The 23,736-nt window shown below is 56.6% G+C and overlaps 1 protein-coding gene across 12 annotated transcripts in view; it reads right to left on the bottom strand.

The window, feature by feature from the left end:
* Positions 1 to 23,736, bottom strand: part of ANO1 (anoctamin 1) — a 192,726-nt gene that overhangs the window by 56,929 nt on the left and 112,061 nt on the right. For 8 of the 12 annotated variants that reach the window (XM_042238202.1, XM_060404121.1, XM_027959873.3 and 5 more), the window contains exons 4-10: positions 16,858 to 16,956; positions 15,954 to 16,105; positions 14,375 to 14,429; positions 11,303 to 11,354; positions 8,754 to 8,819; positions 8,208 to 8,263; positions 4,674 to 4,715 (exon numbers count right to left, since the gene is read on the bottom strand). In XM_042238202.1, the coding sequence (XP_042094136.1) occupies positions 4,674 to 4,715; positions 8,208 to 8,263; positions 8,754 to 8,819; positions 11,303 to 11,354; positions 14,375 to 14,429; positions 15,954 to 16,105; positions 16,858 to 16,956 (522 nt within the window). The remainder of the gene's footprint in view (positions 1 to 4,673; positions 4,716 to 8,207; positions 8,264 to 8,753; positions 8,820 to 11,302; positions 11,355 to 14,374; positions 14,430 to 15,953; positions 16,106 to 16,857; positions 16,957 to 23,736) is intronic. The other 4 variants (XM_027959876.3, XM_027959880.3, XM_060404123.1 and 1 more) reach the window with 1 other exon arrangement.

Genomic DNA, 23,736 nt, shown 5'->3' with positions numbered 1-23,736 from the left:
ACAGCTCATAGCTTTATTGAGTTATGCAAGCCCCTTCACCATGACAGGCTGTGATCCATGAAGGGGACTAGAAAAGACCCTGACAGGACTTGTGTCCTTATAAGAAAAGGAAGAGACACCAGAGCTGGCTTCCTTCTCGTGCACACATGGAGGAAAAGCTACACAGAGGAAGGTGGCTGTCTGCAAGCCAGGGAGAGAGCCCTCACCAGAATCCAACCCTGCCGGCACCTGGATCTGGGACTTCCAGCCTCCAGGACCATGAGGAAAAATATTTTCTATTCAAGCTGCCCCGTCTGGTACTTTGTTACATCAGCCGGAGTGAGTACATTCTCCCTCACTGACTTGGAAGACCCACAGCTGGTGGGATGGTTTTCCATACACAAAGATCCCTTCAACTGAGCCTCTGAAAATCAAAAATGTGTAAGAGGCTCACTCCAGAGAAGGCAATGGCAGCCCACTCCAGTACTCTTGCCTGGAAAAATCCCAGGGACAGAGGAGCCTGGTAGGCTGCAGTCCATGGGGTCGCTAAGAGTCGGACACGACTGAGCGACTTCACTTTCACTTTTCACTTTCATGCATTGGAGAAGGAAATGGCAACCCACTCCAGTGTTCTTGCCTGGAGAATCCCAGGGACGGGGGAGCCTGGTGGGCTGCTGTCTCTGGGGTCACACAAGAGTCGGACACGACTGAAGCAACTTAGCAGCAGCAGCAGCAAAAGGCTCACTCAGAGGGGTCCAGCTTTCACAGACCAGGGAGTCAGGGATCCCTAGAAATGAACCTTTAGCAAGTTCAGCAAACTTTCCTTTTTTTTTTTTTTTCTATTTTGCATTGCCTCTCTCCTGCAGCTGGAGCGTAATACTCAGGAGAGCATGAGCATTGTATTTCATCAGAAGTCAGCACACAGGGACAAAACAAGCAGGGAGGAGAATGCAGGGAGAAAAACAACAGAGAACAGCTAAATGCATTCTTAATAAACTACAAGCGAGCCTTGCTGTCAGAATCCTGGGTTTTGCCTACTCTGATCTCTTTAAGAGGAGCTTTCTTTGGATTTTAAGTCTTTCTGTAAGTGGCATGAACAGGATGTGTTCAGCATGACTCCAAGTCCTGAAAGACTTAATGGCAAGTCTGGTTGCTGGTGGGGGAGCCTTTGGAGCTTCTGCAGAAGGGACTAAGATGCACGGGGCCGACCCCATCTCAGAACAGAAGGGGTCCAGGAATTAGAGCCAGGCTGCCGGGCTGGGATGGTGGCTCCAATGGGTCTGCAGTGGGTGTCCTGGGCAGACCCTCCCCGCTGAGTCCCATCGTCTCCTTGATATGGGAGGAGCCTGTCCTTCCTCCCAAGTCATGGCAAGGACTCAGACGGACCCAAGGCTTTGTGAAGTGGAGTGCTGGGGGCTCGCTAACCTGTCTGATTATGCAGAAAAGGAGGAAAGCCTACAGTATTACTCTCTAAAGGGAGAGGTCTGAGCCAGCAAACTCCGATGAGATGGCACAGCACCTCTGGATAAACAGAGCAGCCGTCACCAAAGGCAGCTTCCTCCCCTCAGCTGAAATTTACAGCCTAGACGCACTGGAGGTGGATCAGAGGGAGGTATGAAGAGAGAGGCCCTGGGATGGAAAGGGGAGGCACAGAAAGACCCACTTGAAGGCTTGGCCTTGTCACACTGGCCACCTTGTTCCTGGGCCTGCCCAGTGGGACTGGTCACACAGCAGGCTGGCCATCACCCAAGGGTAGACATGACAGATGGGGGTACAGCCCAGCTTTCTACATAAACCACTTTATCTTGGTGGACTTTTCTTCCTGCCAAGAAGAGAACATCAATCACCCTGTAGCCATCAGCACAAGGAAATCAAACAGATTTCCTGGCTAGGGTTGGCAGAGCTCTGTGGAGCCCTTTGGCCTGTGAGCAGGTGGGAGGTGTCTGGGGCCCTGGGGGCAGGCTAGCTGGGGGCTGGTGGCTCTGGTCACAGTGGCCCTGGAGCCTTCCAGAACCTGACCTCAGAGAGATCCTGGCTCCACCCACCGGCATCTCTTCAGCCCAGACCTCCCACCTGAGCCCACACAGCTTGGGGTGGGGGGCTGCCACGGCACTGAGGTGGTCTGTAGTGACTGTACATGGACTTGTTCCTTGCTATCTCCCCCTGGGATGGAGGCACCAGTAGGGCCAGTCTGGTCTGTGTCATCCCCAGCTTCTCAGACCAGGCACATGACAAGTTTCTAGCAAGTAATTGTTGAATGAATGGATGGATAAATGCATTATGGGCCAGGGCCCTGCAGCTCTCAGCACAGCACACCAGGGACCACCTCAGTTCACACCTGGAGGAGTGAGCTCTTGGATCACAGGTTTGCAGCCCAAAGATCAGACCACGAGCTGTGGCCGTGCTCGGCCCGTCTCTGGCCCGCCTCCCCTGAAACACTCCTGCTTGTACCCTGCTCCGGCAGATCAGCACAGGAAAACGGCCTTGGCTTGGCTCGCCCCCTTTCTGTCCTGTGTCCTCAGGCACATGGGGATCCTGCCACTGACAGGATGCCACAGATCTTGTCATTGCAAAAGCAAAATACTCAGAACCAGATCACTTAGGGTGAAGTGCTCATGGGAGAATGAGTTCTCTGAGCTGAGACTCAAACACGTGTCTGGGGCATTTCCTCTTCCTCCCTGCAGTCTTTCCTTCCTTCCACCATCCACCACTGCTCATCACCTGTCCATCCTTCCACTCGTCCATCCACCTGTCCGCCCATCCATCCACCTACCTGTCCAGCCACCTGTCAGTCCATCTGTCACCCACCCATCATCCATCCATTCACCCAGTATTCTCAGGCCTTGTATTTGTTGCTGGGACATAATATTAAATAGAGGCAGGCAGCATTCCAGGCAGAGAACACGGCTGGGGCTAGATAAACCTGGAGCTGTGTGCTGGGCTGGCGCACAGCGGTGCCAGACAGTTCCGAGGTAATAACTGCATAGCATAGTCTTGGCACTGGCGTGGCCGTCAGTCGAGTCTCCTGTGATTAGGATGGCAGTCAGTGAGGCTGGAGCATGGGGAGGGAGGTGGGAGACTGGGGTGGAGGGCCTGGGACCTGGAGGCTGAATGGCCAGCATGGGTGTCGGGAGTGGCAGCGGGTGCAGAGGGATGCAGGAGGCTGGGTTCCCAGGCCGGGGCTGGTGCAGGGCAGGCCCGCGGACCAGATGGAGGAGATCAGTAAGTTACGGGCTCGCAGACGAATGCCAGGTGTTCCACTAAAAATAACTAAATATGTAATTTTTGTGCTAAATCAGATAGCATCTTCAGTTGGATTCCTGGGCAGGTGGGCGAGTTGTATCAAGTACCAGAGATTTAAAAGCACATACTGGGGGCTGGAGGGAGGTGGGAGCGGAGAGCATTTCACATACAGAGGCTGGGGCCCTGGTGATTGCGACAAGGCCTCCATTGTGAGGTTCTCAGGGAAGCGTCAGCTCAGCGGGATCCACTCTCCAGGAGCAACAGGCAAGGCAACTAGAGCAAGAGGCAAGGCAAATGGGGGTGGGGGGAGGGGCGCGGGTGCTGAAGGAATGCAGGCGGGGTGGCTCCCGGAGGTGAGGGAGGGCTGGGCTTACTGGGGAGATGGGAGGAGTTCATGTAGAAGCAGAGAAAATGTTAGTGGCTCAGTGTGTTCGACTCTCTGCGACCCCTTGGCCTGTGGCCCTCCAGGCTCCTCCGTCCATGGGATTCTCGAGGCAAGAATACTGGAGTGGGTTGCCATGCCCTTCTCCAGGGGATCTTCCTGACCCAGGGACTGAACCAGGGTCTCCCTCATTGCAGGCGGATTCTTCCACCAGGGAAGCCATGTAGAGGCTGGTATCTGGGAGCAGGCAAGTGAGGGGAGGAGGAGAAGCGGCTGTGGTGGCCAGGAGTGACTGTCCTGGGAGCACGGGTGGGTGGGATTAGGAGCCAGTGAAGCAGAAAGGGTCACTTGGTGTTTCCCAAAGTGTGTCCCACAGAACACTAGCTCCATAACTTCCCCATTAAAAAGGGTTCCAGGACAGGTAAACTTGAGAAGCACTGGCTTGACCACCATCCATGGTGTCCCCTACTGGAGTGATGCTGGGGGCCAGGGCACTCCAGGTGGCTGGCCTCGCTGTTCCCAAACTCATTTCCCCGGAAGCTGGGGTGATTAGGCTAAATGTCAGCAAAGAACTCTGGAGGTTCTGGCTGCTCCAGTGAGACACAGTCGGTGCATGAAGGAAGGATGGGGCAAAAGGGCAGGCTTGGGGCACTTCCTTTCCTCTCACATGCTCGGACGGCCTGCCAAGGATGCTTCTGAGGATCAGAGCTCCCTGATGGCTCAATGGTAAAGAATTCACCTGCAGTACAGGAGCCGCAGGAGACCGGGTTTCAATCCCTGGGTGGGGAGATCCCCTGGAGGAGGGCATGGCAACCCACTCCATTATTCTTGCCTGGAGAATCCCATGGACAGAGGAGCCTGGCGGGCTACAGTCCGTAGGGAGGCATTGAGTCAAATATGACTGAAGTGAGTTAGCATGCACACAGCATGAGGAAAATAGTGCAACGAGGCAACTTCACCCACCTTCTCCACCAGCTGTGGGGCCGCGGCTCTGGGACCCTGCGCCCCTGCCCCTTGCTGGGCAGGACTCCCAACCCCAAGGAGCAGGCTCCCGGGTCTGCACACCTACCTTCCTGTCGTTGAACTCCACGTTGTCCCCTTCGTAGTCTCCCTGGCAAGAGAGAAAGGCTTTTACTGTCCTGTGACCCTTCCACAAGGCAGGTGGGCTTGTCCCAGGAGAGAACCTCATACAGTGTGCAAGGGCGCCCAGGTCCCCTCCTCCTATGATAACAAGCGCCATGAGCCCCGGGCTGTCCCGCCTGCCCTCCCTCCACTCCCAGAAAGCCTGAAGCGCCTTCCCCTCGATGTAGAGATGATACCCAGGAAGGGCAAGCAGTCAGTCCCTTGGAACTGGTGACACAGAGAAAAGAGGCTTCGGGGGCTGGAAGGATGGTCAGTGAACATCCCGTCCTGCCAGGGGGCATCCTGCTTTTTTGCCCCAGGCCCCACCTGTGTGGTGCCCCTCTCCCTCTCGAGTGTCCCAGGAAGGATGCTGAGTTAGATCGGTGAGGCCAATGTCCTCATCCTACAGATGGCAACACCGGAGCTCAGAGGAGCACACTGACATCCCTGGGAGAGACGTGAGATCTGGTCAGACCTGGGACTTGGATCCAGGTCTCCAATCCCAGCAGAAAAGAGGGAGGGCCTAAAAGTCAAAAGGGAGCCTAGTTTCCCAGACGGGTGATAGACGAATAGAAGTGTGGGAGAGGCTGGGCCTAGGGGGTCCTGGTGCCTGCTCCACTTACCAGCTCCTTTCACGAGCCCCACCAGCCCAGCTAGCCCCTTCCAGTGGTGAGAACGTGATCACCAGACAGACCACTAATGCCCGTGGTCTCTGAATGAAGGTGCTCTGGGAGCAGTTTAACCAAATTCCCCTCAGTCTTTAGGCACCGCCCCTCCACCCGCCCACCTCAACCTTTATGCCTCCCCAGTGCTTTCCCCTCTTGGCTGAGATGGCCCCAGGACTCCAGGAGCACCCCATTTTCACAGAGGTCAGTTAGTTGGTGACCTGGAAGGGGGCAGTTGCCAAGCAGGAAGGAAGCCAAAAAGCTGTCCAGCAGCAGCTGAAATGCCAAGTCCTTCTCCGGAGTTGAACGCCAGTTACGGGTCGGAAGGCTCTTCCTTCATCCTCCACACACAGTCATAACTGGTTGTTGTCTGGTTGGCCATGACCCAGAACCTGGTCTGACGGATGGGTGCTCTTGCTGAATGAATGAACAAGTGAGGCCCTGGAGGGGGTGGGGTGCTCCGGGCCACATACTGAGATGCGACCTAGCACAGCTCAGGGGTGAGAGGCTGATGGTGAGACCCATACACGCACAGGAGGAGTCTGCCCCCTGCCAGAGGCTAAGGTGCAGCCTCAGTGCAGCCAGCATCCTCTATTTAAGGCACAGGGTCCATGGGGCTCCATTCAGAAGGATTTATCGCCCCAAATATTTGAACCTCAGCTTCAGCACTTAATGGTGTGTGTGTCCATCAGCTACATGGAAAATTCATGGACAGAAAATCTCATATTCCCTCGAGATGACCGAGGTCCATTATCCGGCTGGAAAGAACCCTGGAACCAGAGCCAGTATCTGGGCTCCGCTCCGTGGCTGTGTGCCCCTGGGCAAGTTGAAGAATAGCTGCAGTCTCAGTTTCCCCATCTGTAAAGTGGGAATAGTCCCCACATGACAGGCTTCCCTACTGCCCTGTCAGGTACAAAGATGATGATGCAAGAGGAATTTCCAAGATACAGATCTTGGAAATGCTTTGTGTGTGCCCCGTGGATTAGTCAGTCTTGTACTCATTGGTTTAAACTACAGTGAGAATCCGTTCCTAAGACAAATGTAGCAGCCAAGCCTGAGAAGAGGAGGTGCGTCGGCCTCCAGGGAAGGTGGAGGTGGTTATGCAACTGGGGGTGGAATAGCCTGTCAGCCACATCTGTCTTCTGGCCCCTGCTCCCTAACAGGGGTGCTGTGTGACCTTGGGCAAGTTGCTAAACATCTCTGAGCCTTCGTGTCTGCACCAGATTAAATGAGATAAAGCTCCTACTAAACATGGTTCTTTGCATACAGTTAAGTGCTCAGAAACATTGATTTCTCCCCTTTCCCTTTCGAGACTTAAAGGGCTGAATCTAGCAGGCAGGGAGGCCCTGAAATGTTTTGGCTTCTGTCCCTGACCTCTTGGTAGGGGTGATCAGCTGGAAGGCCATGCAGGGATATGTTCCTGGTGCCTGTGGGGCGGAGCAAACCTGAGAGGCACTGGTGGGGTGGATGAGTGAGGCCCCTTCTTGGGAGGAGCCTGTGGATCTGAGCCTGGTCCTGGAAACATTTATCCAGCAATAGGTCAATTGTCAAGACCACCTGACTTCATTCCACCACCGCATTTACTGAGTACGTAGGAGGCGCCACACGTGCAGCGAATGACAGCCAAACAGTGTTTGCTTAGTGGAATGGAGAGCAGGCAGGCCCAGAGAGGAAGGGAGGACTCAGCCGTGCGGGGGAGGGGAAAAGGCAGGCTCTCCCGGCAGTCGCTCTATCTGCCCTGGGCGAGGGTCTCGGCAGAGAAGGCAGAAGAGCATTGCAGGCAGAAGGAACAGCAGGAACAGAGGCACAGAGATGGGAAAGGAAGATGGGCTGATCCCCAACCCCCTCCCCAGTGAGTGACAAGGGGGCGGCGGCAGCTCGGCTAAGCATCCTTCCTTCTAGGTCAGCAGTCCGGGTGGACGGCCCTTTGCTGTCTGACCCTCTCTGTTTGTCCAACCCAGTGTCTCATTGAAAGCCCTCCCATTTCTGTATTCCCATCAACACGCTCTGCAGCTCTGGCAACTGGACAGGGCAGGCATTATTCCCGACTTGCAGATGGGGGTGCTGGGGCTCAGAGGGGACCTGGGCTGCCTCCAATCAAGGCCACAGAGGAGGGAGTGGCCAGGACTAGAATCCGGGTCCTTGGACCCCCAAGCCTGCCCCCCTTTTCTCCTAGCCTCTGCAGTAACACACATTTGGAAAGATGCAGAGATCCTCTGTCCGGGGTTCCCACACTGCTCAGGCCCCATGGCCCATCCCCAGTGCCCTGCTGAACTCTAGTCCCTGTTTCCATGGAGACAATAAGAAGAGACTCCTCTTTCTCTCCATCGCAAGCCAAGACAATGCGGCTGTGGCCACAGGCTATATTTGTCAGGGGGTACCAGTGGGATTTGGAGATGTAGCTCAGGAAACTGGCCACTGGCTCTGTAGAAGCAGATACACGAAGAGCTCTGGCCAATCTGCCAGAGCCCAGCGGGGCAGTGGGTGGGGGTGGGGAGACCGAGCTGGCACACAGTTCTTGTGGAGCAGCTGGCCTGAAGTTCAGATACACCTGGGGCAGAGTTGCTGCCATAGCGCCCTTGTCCTGGAGGAATGGTTCAGTGAGAAAAGATGGCTTTGCGTGTTAAGTCTGGTCCCACCTGAGGGAACCAGGAAGGGCTGTGAGCCGGTGACGTTTTCACAGGAGTGCCAAAGCAGGAATCCCAGACTGCAGGACGATAAGAGCTCCCTGGGGGAGCTTTGGTGTGGTGTGGTCCTGGGGACCTGGGGACTCAAATGACACACAGAGATGGACAGTGTGGGTCCAGGTTACTTACATCATGCAAGGGGTAGGCCGCCGAGTAGACACCATTGGCCAGCAGGCTCGTGATGCCTTGAAAATAAAGGCAGAGAGATGGTTATGGACCAGTCATGTTTCCTGCGGCTCCGGGTTCCATCAGAGAGGTCCCAGGACTGTCTCAATCATTGAGAATTTTTTCAAAGCAAGCCACACCTGGCCGCACAGAGCCCGGCCACCTTTCTGGGGTTTCCTCCCCGGGTTTGACTGGGAGATGATAAAAACATGCTCTGTTGGCAGAATTAGAAAGACAGAGAGGAAACCCCAAGAGGAAGTAACACCTGGGAGGAAGGAGGGACCCCCAAACCTGCGATTCACCAGCTACCCCCACCTGCTTGAGGGCAAGCCTGCAGATGAATGAGGGAAGTGGAATGTAAGTGGTTAGAGAAGCTGAATCATGAGAAAAATATGGATGGGAAAATTGATGGTGTCAGAAAACACACATACAATTTGGAATTAGATTTTAGGTTGATTGGAAAAGCTGAAGAGGAGGCCTGCGGGCCCCACGCGGGGCAGAGGCACTTACCGTATCTATCACACTTGCGCCTCTTATTTAAAAGGGCAGAGTCCTTCTTTCTTCCCTCTCCTTGCCCTGTTTATACATCCGGCTATTAGTTATACATGAATGAGGCCCCAAAAGGATCAAAGATGTGTCTGAGGGGCAAGGTGTTCATTCTTGCAATCCAGTGCTCCTGGGGGGCAGTGGAATGATGGCCAGGCCCCAGTTTGCTGCTCAATGCCCTGCACTGGAAGCAGGATAAACATAGCCACACCTGCACCTCCCAGAGTCCAGAGGTGTAGACTCAGATGCCCAGCCCCAGAGTAAGGGGGGAAGGCAGAGCCTGGCTGTGCATGGGGACTGGGGTTCTTGGAGATCTGATCTGGGGGAAGACAGAGCTGCCCAGGAGTTTCTATGAAGCCCTTTGCTGGTCACAGAACCCTCCACCTGGCCTAAGAGCCGTTCTAGGTAGTAAGTGGGTCAGACATTTCAGTGGCCTGGTTGTCCCACTTATGACTACTCTGCTCTGGCACGGGTGGCAAAGTCCTTCTGTGAAATCTATTTAGAAATAGACCATCTCCTCAGCTAGTGATCTGGGCTGATCAGGGCACTTGAGGACGCTTGGAAACCCAAAGCAGAGTAAGGTGGGGGCACGTGGCCAAAATCCCCTGGCTGGAAAGTTCAGCTCTGATAAAACGTGAAGGAGGGGCCTGATTTATCGTTCCCAGAGCGCTCTCAACACCATGCTGCCACAGGGTCTTTGCACAGGCCGTGCTCTCTATCTGGAAGGCCCACCTCTCTAACACCACCTTATCAGAAAGACCACTGATCACCGATTCTAAATCCCCCCTCACTACCCAGCCCCTTCAACCTGCAAGATGATGTTCTGGTTTACCTGGCTCTCTCTGATCTGTCTCCTTCCTCCAGAGCAGAAACTCCCTGAGGGTGGGGTCCTACCTGACCCAGAGGCTAGTGGGTAACAGACCCCATCTATGAATCTGGAGGTCAGGAGGGCTTTCAGACAAGGTGCCAATGTGGAATGGGGAGCAGAGAAGGACCATCTGTCTGCTCTGTCACTGTTGCTGGGAACCAGCCCCACCATGGAACTTGCCAGAAGACAGAGACAGCTCCCCCCACCCAGGATGGCCTGGTGCGGGGTCGGCTCTGGGTGAGAAGGGCCCAACCCTGAACTCTGCAAATCTTCACAGCAGGGACCCCCTGCATTTAGTCACTCAGTCATGTCTGACTCTGCGACCCTATGGACTGTAGCCTGCCAGGGAGACTGAGGTCAGAGACGCATCGCTGGGGCTGCTGCTGCTGCTAAGTCGCTTCAGTCGTGTCCAACTCTGTGCGACCCCATAGACGGCAGCCCACCAGGCTCCCCTGTCCCTGGGATTCTCCAGGCAAGAACACTGGAGTGGGTTGCCATTTCCTTCTCCATCGCTGGGGCTAGACCCATGCTTCTCCCACCTCTGGTGGCCTGGGTCACCCTGGAGGATCTTGCTCCATCAGACACTGGGCTATGGGGTCAGTTTTCCTGGCTTCCTCTTGACTCCTGAATTCCCCCCTGCCCAGTGACTTAGGACACAGGCTTAGAGATTTCAGTCCCAGAAGGGTGGCCCTGTGACCATTGGCCACACACGGCAGGCGACATGCACCCACCTGACCCTGGAGGTGGCATCCTCTCCCCTCCCCCGCATCCCGGGCCTGCCCCAGGCTTCAGCTGAGAGCATCTCACTCCTGCCTCCACCGCCCCCAGGAAGCCAACAGGGAAGGGGGTCTCCCCTGGTGCATAGGCTCTCACCAGACCCTCCCCGCACCCTTGAACCCCAGCCATGAAACTTCAGACGCTTCTAGAGCATGAAGGAGTGTGCTGTGAGCTCAGCTCTCAGCGGTCGTGAAACAGCTCCAGGAGAAGCAAGGAAAGGCTGGGGAAAGGCGTCCCTTTGTCCTGAAATGATTTGCTTTAGCAAATTCAGCCCGGGCTGTGGGCAAGGGACCCCCATGGGGAGAGGGTTCCCTCTGCATGCTTTGGTCAGAAAGGTTTTGCACCTGTGGTTCAGATGTTCTGTAAACTGGTACCCGAGGAGCCCAGCGGCGATGGTTTTGTGGCAGGTTCTGCATCCAGGCACCCTTTCCAGCAGGGCCGCAGCCCGGGGTGGAAGGCGGGGGAGGCACCTTCTAGGCTGCATGTGTGTCTGGCAAATGGCTGAGGATGGTGCCCCCACAGGAACCCTAACAATCTCCCCTTGGACTGAGATGGTCAAGAGCAGGGTGAGACCCCTTGGCGGGCCCCTTCAGTTTCCCGCAGGCAGGATTCACTGCCTCTGCTAGGAGAGGTGCTTCAGGCCACCGCCGACGCCTCCAGCCAGAGATGAGAATCCTTTGGTGCTTAAAAGAGCCGTAAAACCGCCTTGTGGTCCTGGAACGGCTCTCCTGCCTTGAAATGGTCACATAGGCTTAAATCAAAACTCTCTGGAAAGCCCCAGCCCAGCCGCCCAGCACCCACAGAAAAGGTGGGGAGGAAGATCACACCGCGAGACGAGCGCTATCTCAAGCCCCAGGCACGCCCTTACCCATGCTGTACTTGGCCTTCGTACACGTTGTTCTCTTCAGGATTTCGTAGACCTGTGGTGGAGACAGGGGCGGGGCCCGCCGTTACTCCACTGAGGGTCGCTGGGAAGGGAGGTGGTGACTGACGGGCCTCCCGCGCCCCCCTAGGATGGTGTCAGGACAGGTCACCTTAAAAGGCCCTTGCCAAGCTGGTGCCCAGGGGTATGGGCGTCCAGTGCACGGCATGTTTCTGCCCCTCCGGCTGAGAGGTGAGTTGGAATTCAGAGGTGTGAGGGCCCTGCCCATAGGACCGCTCCCTGATGTGGCCCTGGATGTTCTAGAGACTCAAGCTCCTTTCAGTTCAGTTCAGTTGCTCAGTCGTGTTCGACTTTTTGCAGACCCCATGGACTGCAGGCTTCCCTGTCCATCACCAACTCCTGGAGACTGCTCAAACTCACGTCCATCAAGTCAGTGATGCCATCCAACCATCTTTAACAAATTACTTCACTTTGATCCTTGGGAGCCCAGGCCTGGGGGTCTGCCTGTCTGCATTTGAGTCCTTGAAGCTGTGGGGTCTTGGGCCAACTACCTTGTGCCCTGAGCCTAAGTTTCCCCATCTGCAGAATGAGATGAAAAGAATGCACCGTAGGTGTTCGGGTCAGAGCACTCCAACCCCTTGACACCCCCGAGGTCCTGCCTCCCAGTGCCCCTCAGGCCCTGAGGCATCTGACTTCTGTTCACCTGCCCAGCTCTGTCCCAGCAACCCGGCCTCCTGTCTGCCCCTCACTCACTGGCGCTCTCCTGGGACCCCAGGGTCTTCACCCTGGCCATTCCTTTCACCAGAAACGCTTGTCCCCCAAGAGCTAAGTGCCTGCAGGGCCACCTTAACTAACAGGCAACCGAGGAGCCATGGTCCCACTGCTCCACCTTCTAATTTTGCTCTCTCTTCCCCTTTCTTTTCGGCTGTACCTCGTAGCTTGTAGGATCTCAGTTCCCCAACCAGGGACTGAACCCTGGCCCCAGCAGTGAAAGTGTGGCATACTAACCACTGGATTGCCAGAGAGTTCCCTAAATCGGCTCTCTCGTCCTGGATCCCTCCACACTTGCCAAGTATCAATGTTGCCTCTCCCTTCCCGCTTGTCTCGGGAAGACACCAGGTGCTCAGCAACTGACTGATGAGTGAATGAATGAATCACCCAGTGAGCTGGCTCCCTCCCCGGCACTTTCTGAATCTCCTCGGTGGCCTCATCCTGACCTTGCTGCTTCTACCATAATCACCTCTTCCCTTCCACATGCAGTTACAGCCCTGGTTCACCATCACCACTATGACCCCATATCCACCCTCTTCCATGTCTGGCCACTGGTGGTGATTTTTTTAGGACCTTGCTGTGCAACCATCTATGGCTCCCTAGTGCCTACAGGCTGGAGATTCAAGTCCCAAAACCAGCAACTCTGGCCCTTCCCCATGGTTCCCTGATGATCCTGGCTCCTACCCACCTGCACATTGGGCTGCCCCAGTGCCAGGAGCACAGGGAAGGAGACAGGAAGGACTGTCATAGCCTTGTCTAGAATGACGATGGGTCTCTGAGACCACAGGATTGAACTAACCACGGGCAGAGTTCTGAGTCACCAAAGAGTTTCTCTGGCGCATCGGTGGTTCACAAACTGGCCTTCAAGGTCTCCGGGAGACAGTGACCCCCACCCCAGAGGTAATCAGAGTCAAGGATGATTCAGCTAACCCCTACTGGCTCTGGCAGAATAGCTTTCTGTGACTTGGGGATCATGTTGGAATTCAATTATAAAGCAGATCCTAAACAAGATGGGGCCCAGAGCCTTCATTCACATATGCCCCCCAACCTCGGGCCACCTCCTGACAACAGGAATGAATTTACAAATTTACACCCTACCCTTGCAGGAGCATCCTGGTGATTCCCGGTAATATAAAACCGGGGCACACATACATCTGGAAATGGCAGGTTCCCAGGTCTCCCCACTGGCCATTCCTATCCTCCCTCATCCCAAAATGACAAAGAAAAAAAATGAAACCATTCAGGTTCAACTGGGTCCAGTTCTCTAAAGCAGTCAGTGGCCAAGAGGAAGTTACCTCTCTTGGAAACATATCAACCCCAAACTACACCGGCCGCTGGCATTTTTGCATAAATGAATTCCTCCTTGTTTATTATAATAAGGTTGAATTTCACCAATAACACAATCAATAATAACAGTAGGCCCTGCATCCAGGTCACCCTCGGTGGGGGCACAAGGCAGCCCTTTCAGCAGGAGGCCGCCACGGAAGCCGCCAGGCTGGGAGGGGACACTGAGTGGATGGGACCTGGGTCTGTCTGTCCAGGCATTGGCCCGAGCTCCCCATGCCAGGGCAGCATGCATGGTGCCTGTCCCGTGCCTGGTGCCTGCCAGCCTCGACATACAGCTGTGAGGGGCAGCTGTCTGCTCAAGGTCAAGTGGCTGCCTGCTCTCTGCCCTGCCCCTCTTCTCGCCGGGTTGGGAAGAGAGAAAAGCAGCGGCTTGGCCGCCAGGTTAATCCTTGTTTAGATAGAAGTTGGGTTCCGAGCTGGGCACAGCCCAGCATGGCTGGTGGACAAGTTGGTGGCTGCTGGATAAACATTAAACCAATACCTGGAGTAGGGCAGAGTGGCCTAGCCAGATTTCAAATCACAGTTTGCTCGTCTGGCAAAGCCCTGGAAATCTAGCCCCAACCCTCAGCCTTTGTCTGCACCACACCATCAGTCCCACCTGGCCGGCCTGCTCAGAACCCTCCAGGCAGAGAGAAACGTACAGATTCCATAAGGGCAGTGGAAAGGAGGTAGGAGAGGTGTGCGGGGAGCCGCGAACACACGGGAACATTCTGAAATAACCTGTGGGGTCTGGAGTCCCTCTGCCTCCTTCCCGCAGATCCACCCGTTTTTCCCCTGGGCTCCTCACAGCCAGCTGGTTTTATTATTCTCATTATTTCCATCACAGACAATTAGAGTACCCCCACCCAGGGGAATTTAGCTGAAATGAAATTATCATCCCATTTCCCGGGGGCCACCTTGCTGAGGAGCTGTGGATTCCCATGAGTGAGTGATACTTACTATCGTGCTCCGAGTTTTGCTGTCGAAAAAGGAATCCTTGTCAGACAGATCAAATCTGTTGAAATATTGGGGAGAAAAAAGAGACACAGCTCATTGGAGTTAGCTCTCCTGGTTTCCAAGGCCCTAAGGGGTCACACTACCCCTGTGAATGGTGACCGTGAAATTGGCAAAGCTCAGTCCGCCTGCTGGGTGTGACCCAACCCTGGATGTTTGGAAGAATCTGTCTCATCCTCACCCACTGGACTCACACGGGGTCATGGTGTGGGTGGAGGAGGTGATCCTAGCAGCAAATGTGGACAGACCCCCCTCTTCAAGGACCCTTTTTCTTTCCGAGGACACCCTCAGGGGGCAATTTCACTTCTGCTTCAGTGACACCAGGGCAACCATACTCTTGGATATTTTAACATTTGAGACAGTCTCACTGTAATTCCCAAATGGTTTCAGTCCTAAGGTCTTGGGACACACAGATGTCTTAGGGCTAGAGGGCAAAGGGACATGTCTGGAATGTATCACCCACTCCCCAAGACAGTCAGGGTTGAGCTGGGGAGGGCTACTCGGGGTGGGGGTGGCCCAGAGCCTGGAGGAGAGCCAGGCCTGCAGGACGGGGTGTCGAGGGAGGCAGCGGGGGCATAGCCGAGGGAGGCCGGGGCCCTATGCGCGGTGGAAGGCGGGTGTCTCCCTCTCATGCCTGGAGGCCTGGGGCCTGGAGCTGGAGGGGGAAGCTGGGCTAGGGCACTTCCTCTCTCTCATGTCTGATCCCCAGCAGGACTGGGAAACAGCGATGAAGCATGTGGCCCTTGCCCTATGACTAATGCCCGGGCTAGAGCAGAAGCTCCAGTTCTGAGCCGAGGCCCAGTTCTGTGGGTCCCATGGGACGAGGGGTGTCCAGGGGCCTCCCACTCCCCACAGCTTTGTCATCCTAACCCCACAGGATTCCCAGACTCCAAACTTTCTATTCCCACTCCCGCCCATGCTCCAGCTCTGCCCAGTGAGGCTGTGCAGCTGCCACTGACCCAGGTAGCTACGCCCCACTGCCCGTCAGGAGTGGGGGAGGAGGGAAGGTTCCAGAAGAGGTGCAGCCCTGCCAGGCCCTCGCCCCCCTTGCTAGCTGCAAGACCTGGGCCCCAGAACTCCGGCTAGTGGGCTGCTTTCCAATTCTCAGCTCCCAGAGCTCGGCAGACTTTAGGGGCTACAGTCAACCTTGCCCAGTTCCTCAGAACACATCCTGAGAGGGATGGAGTCAGGCAGGGAGGGGGCCCAGGCTTGCACTCACTTGGACCTGTGCTAGTTTTCCTAAGTGTCACCCAGCAGAAGAAGAGATTTTTGTCTCCTTAATTCCTCAGTTCATAGTGACCTCGGAGGTCATTTCCAGGGCCCCTTCTGTGCTCAAGAACCACAAGCTCTTATGGGAATATGCTCCAGGAGCTGAAGTGGCCACTCCTTTGGGTGGGGGAGGGATGCAGAATTCTGGTTGGTCCTGCAGACTGTATCATTAGGCAAGTCCAGTGTGGGGTAGTGTCACCACACAGCAGGCCCCACCCTCCCCAGGAAGGGGTGGGCAGGTGGGGCCCCCACTTACAGGTGCTGCTTCTCCCGGGAGAAGGGGTAGGAGAGCCTCTTGGTGGTCTGGGGTCTGTGCTCCGCCACCTTAGGCTGGATGGGGTCTGTGATCTTCTGGAGCACAGAGTTGATCTTCTTGAGGAGGCCACGAGTCTCGCTGATGTGATACAGCTGTGGACCAGGCAGGGCAGGGGGGTATGTCATCTGTTGAGCCCTGACCCTGGGCATCTCTTCTGAGCTGGTCGGGGAGGCAGCCCCTCCCGCCCTTCCACCCCGCCCCTGGAGCTGGCTGGCCTGGGAACAGGGGGTGGGGATGGGCCAGGATGCCTCCTCTACGCCTGGGGTTTTCTGAAAGCTCAAAGTTTCGGGAGATCCCAGCCAAAAGGGCAATTCTAGTACATTCCAGGGAACTTCCCCCAACTTTGCATTTGTTTAAAAAGAGGCAATCCAAAGGATGCTAGTGGATTTGAGAAGCTGGGAGCTGACATTCCTGAGAACAGTTTCCCTCTCTGCTCACAAGTAAACCCTGAGGCCTCCCTGAGCTCCTGGGACATACGGGGCTCCCAGCTTGAAGCTGTCGGAGATCAAGAAGAAAAGCCCAGCAAGCCAGAAAGCATAACCACATGAAACGAGTCTGATGAACCAGCTGAAATCCTGAGCATAGGAACGGTGGAGCAGGGAGTTTCCCTGTGTTTGTGTCTGTGAGAAGTTCCCGGGCCCCTATGCCATCTCTGTGGGGCCCAGACTGTAACCTCTGCCCTCCCGGGGGACCCTGGAACCCTCCTGCCCTCCTGGGGTGGGGGCAGCTGAAGCTCCCTTGGGCTTTTTCCTAACAACCCAGACCCTCTCGATGTCATTCTCCTGCCGGCTTCCCTGACACGCAGATCCGGGGACCCCCTGGAAGCAGAAGCATCATCACTGACCTTCTTTGTCGGCATCTTCAGCTTCAAAAACTCGGCTTCTCGGCACAGCACATTCCAGGGTGCATGGATTTTTACAAATCCAACCCCGTGAATTTTTGTCTAGAAAGAGGGGAGAGGGCCTCAGTCAGCGTGGGTGGATGTTTGGGGCTGAAAACCATTTTTACCTTCAGGGCAACTACAGTTTACAAGATGGCAGCAGGTGGGGCTCCTTCTGCTCATCAACTCTGGGCTCCTCCGACGATGCTCCCTGGCACCCTTAGAATCCCCTGCAGACGGCACAAGAAAGCTGGTGGTTGGGTGGGCCCCTGGCATCCCACAGGAGTGATGAACGGGGGGTGGGGCACCGTGCCTGGAGGGAGGTCCTGACCCCACAACACCTGGGAGGTACTCGGGGGGAAGCTGAGGGCCCCCAAAACAGTCTGAGCCACGAAAGACCTTTCACATCCAAGACTCCAGGCCCTTCGACTGAGGGGGTGTATTCAGTGTCCCCGGGGTCCCCAAGCAGGGCTGAGGAGCTGACAGTGAAGACAGTCCCCTCCAGGCACCTCTGTGGGTCAGGACACACCTCTGGCCGGACCCGACCACCCCCCCACCCCGTCTGCCAGCTCCCCTGGGTCTGCACTGCCTTTATCCTAATGTGAGTGGGCTCGAGACCGGCCTCTGTGCAAGTCCATCACCCTAAGCTGCTGCGAACTTGGACGGTCACTCCCCTCTGGTCCAGTGCGTCTGAATGACAGGATCAGGCAGCAGAGGGTCACTGAGTGCCATTGGGCCAGGAACCACACAAGCTATGATAAGAACTTTGAGGACCGACTCCAGTGGTAATAGCCGCCTCTCCCTGCCACCCCAGCCCAGCCCGACCCTGACGCGTGATGGGCTGTTCCCTCCGCCCTCCTTGGCGCCGGGCCGCACTCCACTGAGGCATGGGCCGCTCTGCCTGTACTTCTCCGCCCCTAGCCCACCAGGACGGCCGCTCCTGCCGTCCACCCACTGTGCGAGCAGGCGGGAGGGCGGGGGCCCCGCTCTAGGGCCATCTCATCGGTGTACGGGCTGACCGGGGGCGCCGGCGGCAGGCTGAGCCCACCAAGCGATCCCAGTATCAGGGTGGCCACCGCGCTCTCCGCTGCCTGTGGGCCTCTCTGCCGAGAGCCGGCGGACGACCTTGCTGGAGCGGCTGGCACTTCCTCAGATCTGGAAGCTTTCTGGTGTCACACCTTTCTGGCCGGGTGCAGGGGCAGCAAGGGAGGCTCGAGCTATCGCGGCCCCTCTCAGCCACTGGCTGGCACCACAACGGGCCCTTTCCCCAAGCAAGTGACCGTTAGTGAGCAACGGTCAGCCAGCGACCGTTAGCGGTCCTGCTCAGCCATTGGTCAGTGCCATGGTAAGCCCCGCCCCTAGCAAGCGGCCATTAATGAGCAACTGTCGACCAGCAACCGTTAGCGGTCCTGCTCAGCCATTGGTCAGTGCCACGATAAGCCCCGCCCCCAAGCCGGCGATCATTAGTGATCTTGCTCAGCCATTGGTCAGTGCCATAGTGGGCCCGCTCCCTCCCTCTTATATATAAACTGAGCCCGAATTTGGACCGAGGGAAGATGGTTTTTTGAGACGCTAGTCTGCCGTTCTCGGTTTACTAGCTTTCTGGTTAAAGTCGTTATTCCTTGTTCCAACAACTCATCTCCCCATTTATTGGCCTGTCCTGTGGCGAGCAGAACGAGCTTGGGCTCGGTAATACAACGAGCTCGATGGGGAAGGCAGGACCACTGCTCCCTTCATGGATGGGGACACTGAGGTTTGGAGAGATGAAGTCATGACCTAGGTTCCTCAGAAAATTAAAACGAGAGCCACCATCTGACCCAGCCATCTCACTTCCGGGTAGCCAGCCCAAGACAATGACATCAGGATCTCGGAGAGACAAGCGCACTCCCACCTTCTCTGCAGCCTTACTCAGGACAGCCAAGATACAGAGACGTCTAAGTGTCGTTCAGTGGATGGCAGATCAGGAAGGTGTGGGGTATTATTCAGCCGTATAAAGAAGGCAGTCCCGCCGTTTGTGACAACACAGACCTGGAGGATAGTCTGCTCAGTGAAACTAGTCAGAGCGACAAGCATTGTATGGTATCACTTATGTGTGGAATCAATAAAAGCCGATTTCACATGCACGGAGTAGAGTGGTGGTTGCCAGGCGCTGGGTCAGGGGGATGGGGAGATGTAGGTGAGAGGGACCAACTTTCAGTTGTAAGATGAAGTTCTGAGGACCTAATGAACAGCGGGGTGACCGTAATTAATAATATGGTATTGTGTACTTGAGAGGTGTTGAGAGACCAAAGCATCCTCACCACACACATGCGTGTACACACACACACGCACACACACACACACACACACTCAGAGTCAACTGTGTGAGGCGATGTGTTGGGCAATCAGTCCATGATGTCTACGGGCATCAAGTCATCACAATGTAGGCTTGAAATACACACAAACTGTATCTGTCAGTGACTCCTTAGTGAGGCTGGGGGTCTAAAATCAGGGCCTGGAACCTTGTAGCTGGTGGGTGTGGGAACCTGAGTTCACATGCAGGCTGTACAGACGCTTAATCACAGGTGAGACCTGAAGCAACCCAGCAACTCCCCATTTTTCTTTTCCTGTTTTTCTCTGTTGCCCTTGCCATTTGTGTTTAGCAGATTCCCAGCATCAATGAACAGCATCAATGTAGCAATACCGTTTCCCCATCTAAGGCAGGCGCATGTAACACCAGCAGACTCCCCAATTGTCCCCAGATAACTGGGCTGCTGCGTCATAACAAAAAGCAAAGAAACACGACATTCCCCCGGACAGAGCTGCCCGATGGCAGTGGGGACTATGGTCCACCAGACTTCCCAAGGGGACCCCCAGGGACTTAGAGCCCACGCTGGGCCCCCCAGCTGGAGGCCACACTTGCCTTTCCACCATTCTGGGGATCCTGGCAGAAGAAAGCCTGTCCACGAGAGGCGGATGGGGTGGCCGGCCTGTGGGACTCAGGGCAGGACTGACTTGGGTCTGTGCTGGGCTCCATGTCCAGTTACCACCCTTGGAGTGTACAAAGTTCTTGGGATCACTGTAGGTTTTTGGCAAAAAGCAACGGACCCAAAGTCACTTAGGATGGTTTATAAGAAAAAATCCTCAGTGGGCCAAACACATTCACTCAGCACCTGCCTCGGCCCCTGAAATGCAGACTCCTGGTCATCTGTGGCTGTGCTTGCAGCCCGCCAGGGCAAGGGGAGCCTCCCAGACACTGGGTGCCATGTGGGGTTCTTCCCGCACTTTGAGTGAAAGGCTATACCCCCCTGGATGAACCCGGCTCTCCCCTCCACCTCTGATGCTGAGGCCCCCATGCCTCCCATGACCAGAGGATCCAGCCTCTCCTGGGGCCTCCGTGTCACTGCACAGGCCTTGTCCATGTGGCCCCAGCAGGCAGGGTGAGTCCTGTGCGGAGCCTCCCAGCTCGCTGGCCTCGCTGCCCACATCGGGGCCTTGCAGGAGCACTGCGTGTCCACTGAACAAGCGGATGAGGGCCCCTCACAATGACAGTGATGATGACGAGGAGGAGGAGGTGAAGGGGGCTGAGATCCAAGTGTCAGTCCCTGATTCAGGCATCTGTGCGTATTAACTCGTTTAACCTCATGACAAGGTTGTGTGTGTGTGTGGGGAGGGGAGGGGGCAGCGGGTCCTGCCACTGTTCTCACCTTGGAACCGGCAAGTTCAGTGTCCAAGGGCAGCTGCAGCCACTGGCCACAGACTGGACAGCTTTAACACAAATTAATTCTCCCCCAGTTCTGGAGTCAGAAACCTGTGATCATGGTGTGGGCAGGGCTGAGCTCCCTCCAGAGGCTCCAGGGGAGGGTCCCTCTGGCCTGGTTCAGCCCCCGGGGGACCCCAGGCCTCCCTGGGCTTGTGGCCACATCACCCCGACCTCTGCATCCATCGGCACAAACCGTCTCCCCTGGGTGGTTCTGTGCCTCAGATCACCCCCTCTTCTCTTCCAAGGACACCTGTCATTGGACTTAGGGTCCACATGCGTCCTGGGTGGTCTGGTGCAGCGGTCAGTAACTTGCTTCCATTTGCTGAGAACTGTCATCGGACTAAGGGCACCTTTGCAGGCTACAGGACGATGGGCAGCTTTGGGGCCACCACGCAGCCCACCGTGCTGGTCATGAAGCCACAGGGAAGAGCCTCAGTGGGCGTGGTGCAGGGAGCTTTGAAGGAGCAGGGCTCCAGGAGCTCAGTCCTGAGGCTGCCTCAAGAAGACAGGTAGGATCAGGACACTCGGGCACAGGGACCAGATGGGCAGGGCTCGGAGGCATGGTGGTGGGCGTGGGGCTTGCCGGCAGGGAGCCTAGACCTGACATGACGGCCCAGGGCTGGGGGACACAGCGCCTGGGTTTGGGAATGGACACATCCCAGCACGGACTAGGGGAGGCAGGCCCGAGGGCTCAGGCCAGAGGAGCCCAGATCTTCCTGCTGCCCTCAAGGGGCAGGTCAGATGGGCATAGGAGGGAGCCGTGGTTTAAGCGACCTGGGTCGGAGTCTGGTCTGCCGCTGTGTTGTCTTTGGCGAGTGACTCAGCCTCTCTGAGGCCACCTTTTGCTCCTCTGCAAATCTTTGCCATACGTGACTTGCTTCACAGCTGAGGGGAGTTCTTGGTGCTCTCAGGACCCCTGCCCAGCCCCGTGGCTGGGGCCATTCCGCCTCTCCACGACCTTGAGGCCGCTAAGACCACCCCTGCACAGACTCTCTTTGCCAAGAAGCTGGAAGCCGCTTCCCCTACCCTAGGAAGCCCTGGGGCACCGAGACCCAAGAGGCAGCAATGCCTCCAGCCTGGGGTTTCCCGGGCTTGGGGCTGACCACAGGGGGCGCTGTGGTATATCTGCGGGTGGCCCCATACGGCCAACCCCGACTTTCTTGTTACGGCCCAGGTTTATTTCTGTGCGCTCTGCTCAGCCGCACGCAAAGACCCAAAATATATTCCTCTGAGTCCGTGGAGATTTCTCTTGACGGTGGTCAAGAAGCAGTGCCCGGGCCGGCATCCCTGGGAAAACACGCTCTGCTGTTTACGTGAGTGACAGGGTCCCTCCGAGAAAAACATCTGGCAGGATCGGGAAGTCGTGGGACTCATTGGACAAGGACACATATGGGATGTTTTAAACCTTGGTGCCCGGCCTGACAGCAGTCTGCTCCGGCGGGAAGAAACCGTGAGACATCGGTCCCCTCTCCCAGCCGGATGGCCCAGAGCAGTGGCTTCTGTCCAGACAGGCTCCTCTGGTGGGGAGTCTGGGGGCCACACAACTCTGGGGGCCTTGGTGTGGGCATGGGCAGGGCCAAGGGGCTCAGGGAGGGGATGGGGTCAGGGCCCTTGCAATGGACTGCCACCAAATGCTGGACGAAGACAAGAAATACAATAAGAAAACAAATATCATACCTTAAAGTTGCTAAAGAGCCAAGAAGGCCTAGAAAAGTGACCGGGACTGTGCCGTCCAAGTGGGGGAGGGGAGGGGGGAGGCTCGCCCAGCACAGACTGGACAGGGTTAAACCTCTGTTCCCGGCTCAACTCACAGATATGGAGACCTCACCCCAGTCGCTCCTGGCACTTCCCTTTTAGAAGGAAGAAGGGAATCAGAACAAGGAAAAATATCCCTGGTAGGGGGGATTCCTGGTGGTCGAGGATGCCAAGGGCCCCTGTTCGTCCCCACGGCTGCCTGAGCCTCCACGTGGATGTCACGGTCACCCATCTCTGCTGAAGGGGGGGGCTCCAAGGTTGCTGGAAGGTTGGCCTCAGGGAGGCCGAGCATGGGGTCCTTAGATGCCCCCAGATGCCAGGGCTCCCAGGCAGCACACCTCCCCAGCCCACCCTGACCCTGTAGCTGTTGCCCACCCCAGAGGGCCCCGTCACTGCCATCAGGGAATTAGGGGGTGCTGAGTGCTCAGGCCCGGGGGTGGTGGGGGTGCCTCCCTGGCATCCTGTGTGTGCACCCCTCCCCAGCTCACGGTCCAGCAGGAGCTGTGGGGAGCATGTGTGCATGGCAGGGACACACAGGACAACTCCCGAGCACCGCAAGCCAGGAAGCCCCGGAGCCCCGGCGGGAGGCCTCGGCCGGATGTCTGACCACCACTGGGGCCTGGTCAGCTTGCCCCTCTCCATGCCCCTGGCTTCCTCAGCTCCAAGGATAACACCACCACCCGGAGGGCCTCTGATGCCAGGGCTGCTCTGCGGGAGGGGTCGTGTTTTCCTCGAATGTGTTCAAGGCACGTGATGCCTAGTCAGTCCCTAATGACCGGGTGCATTCTTGGCAGCCCTGGTGCCTGCCTGCTCTTCCTGTTGGCACCGGGGTCCCACGTGGGTGTGAGCTGGAAGGCTGGTTCCAGGCTGGGTCTGTCTGCTTAGCTGACTGACGTGCCTCCCAGGAGGGAGAGGGTCTGGCACAGGGTGGGCCTCATCCCCTCCTTCTCCTGATCGGCACCAGGACCACCTTCCTTATAGTTCCCTGGGTGGGAAGACAGGGGCCCTTTCTGTGTCACCTGAGCTTGTTGTCTCACGGGAGTCCAGCTTGATGATGTTTGCTGAGTGATGCAGGAGAGCTAGGGAGACAGTCCTTGCTGAGCTCCTACTGTGTGCTGGCCGAGGATTCTCCTGTGGTCCTTCCCTGACCTCTGGCAGCATCCCCAGCTTCACTTTAATACTCATGGACGAGGGGGCAGGCTGGGACCGCCACTGGGGCTGACCCTGACTTGCTCATGCCCGCCCTCCACCTTGACGGCTCCCAGAGGGGACAGGAGAGAGCTCAGCCCCTGGGTAAGGGTCTGCACAGAGGCATTTCTGTGCTGTGGCTCCTGCTGACCATGTCT

The sequence above is a fragment of the Ovis aries genome, chromosome 21 (assembly GCF_016772045.2).
Source record: "Ovis aries strain OAR_USU_Benz2616 breed Rambouillet chromosome 21, ARS-UI_Ramb_v3.0, whole genome shotgun sequence".
Classification (NCBI taxonomy): domain Eukaryota; kingdom Metazoa; phylum Chordata; class Mammalia; order Artiodactyla; family Bovidae; genus Ovis; species Ovis aries.
Note: the sequence above shows the minus strand (reverse complement) of the source record. Positions and strands in the feature narration are given on the sequence as shown.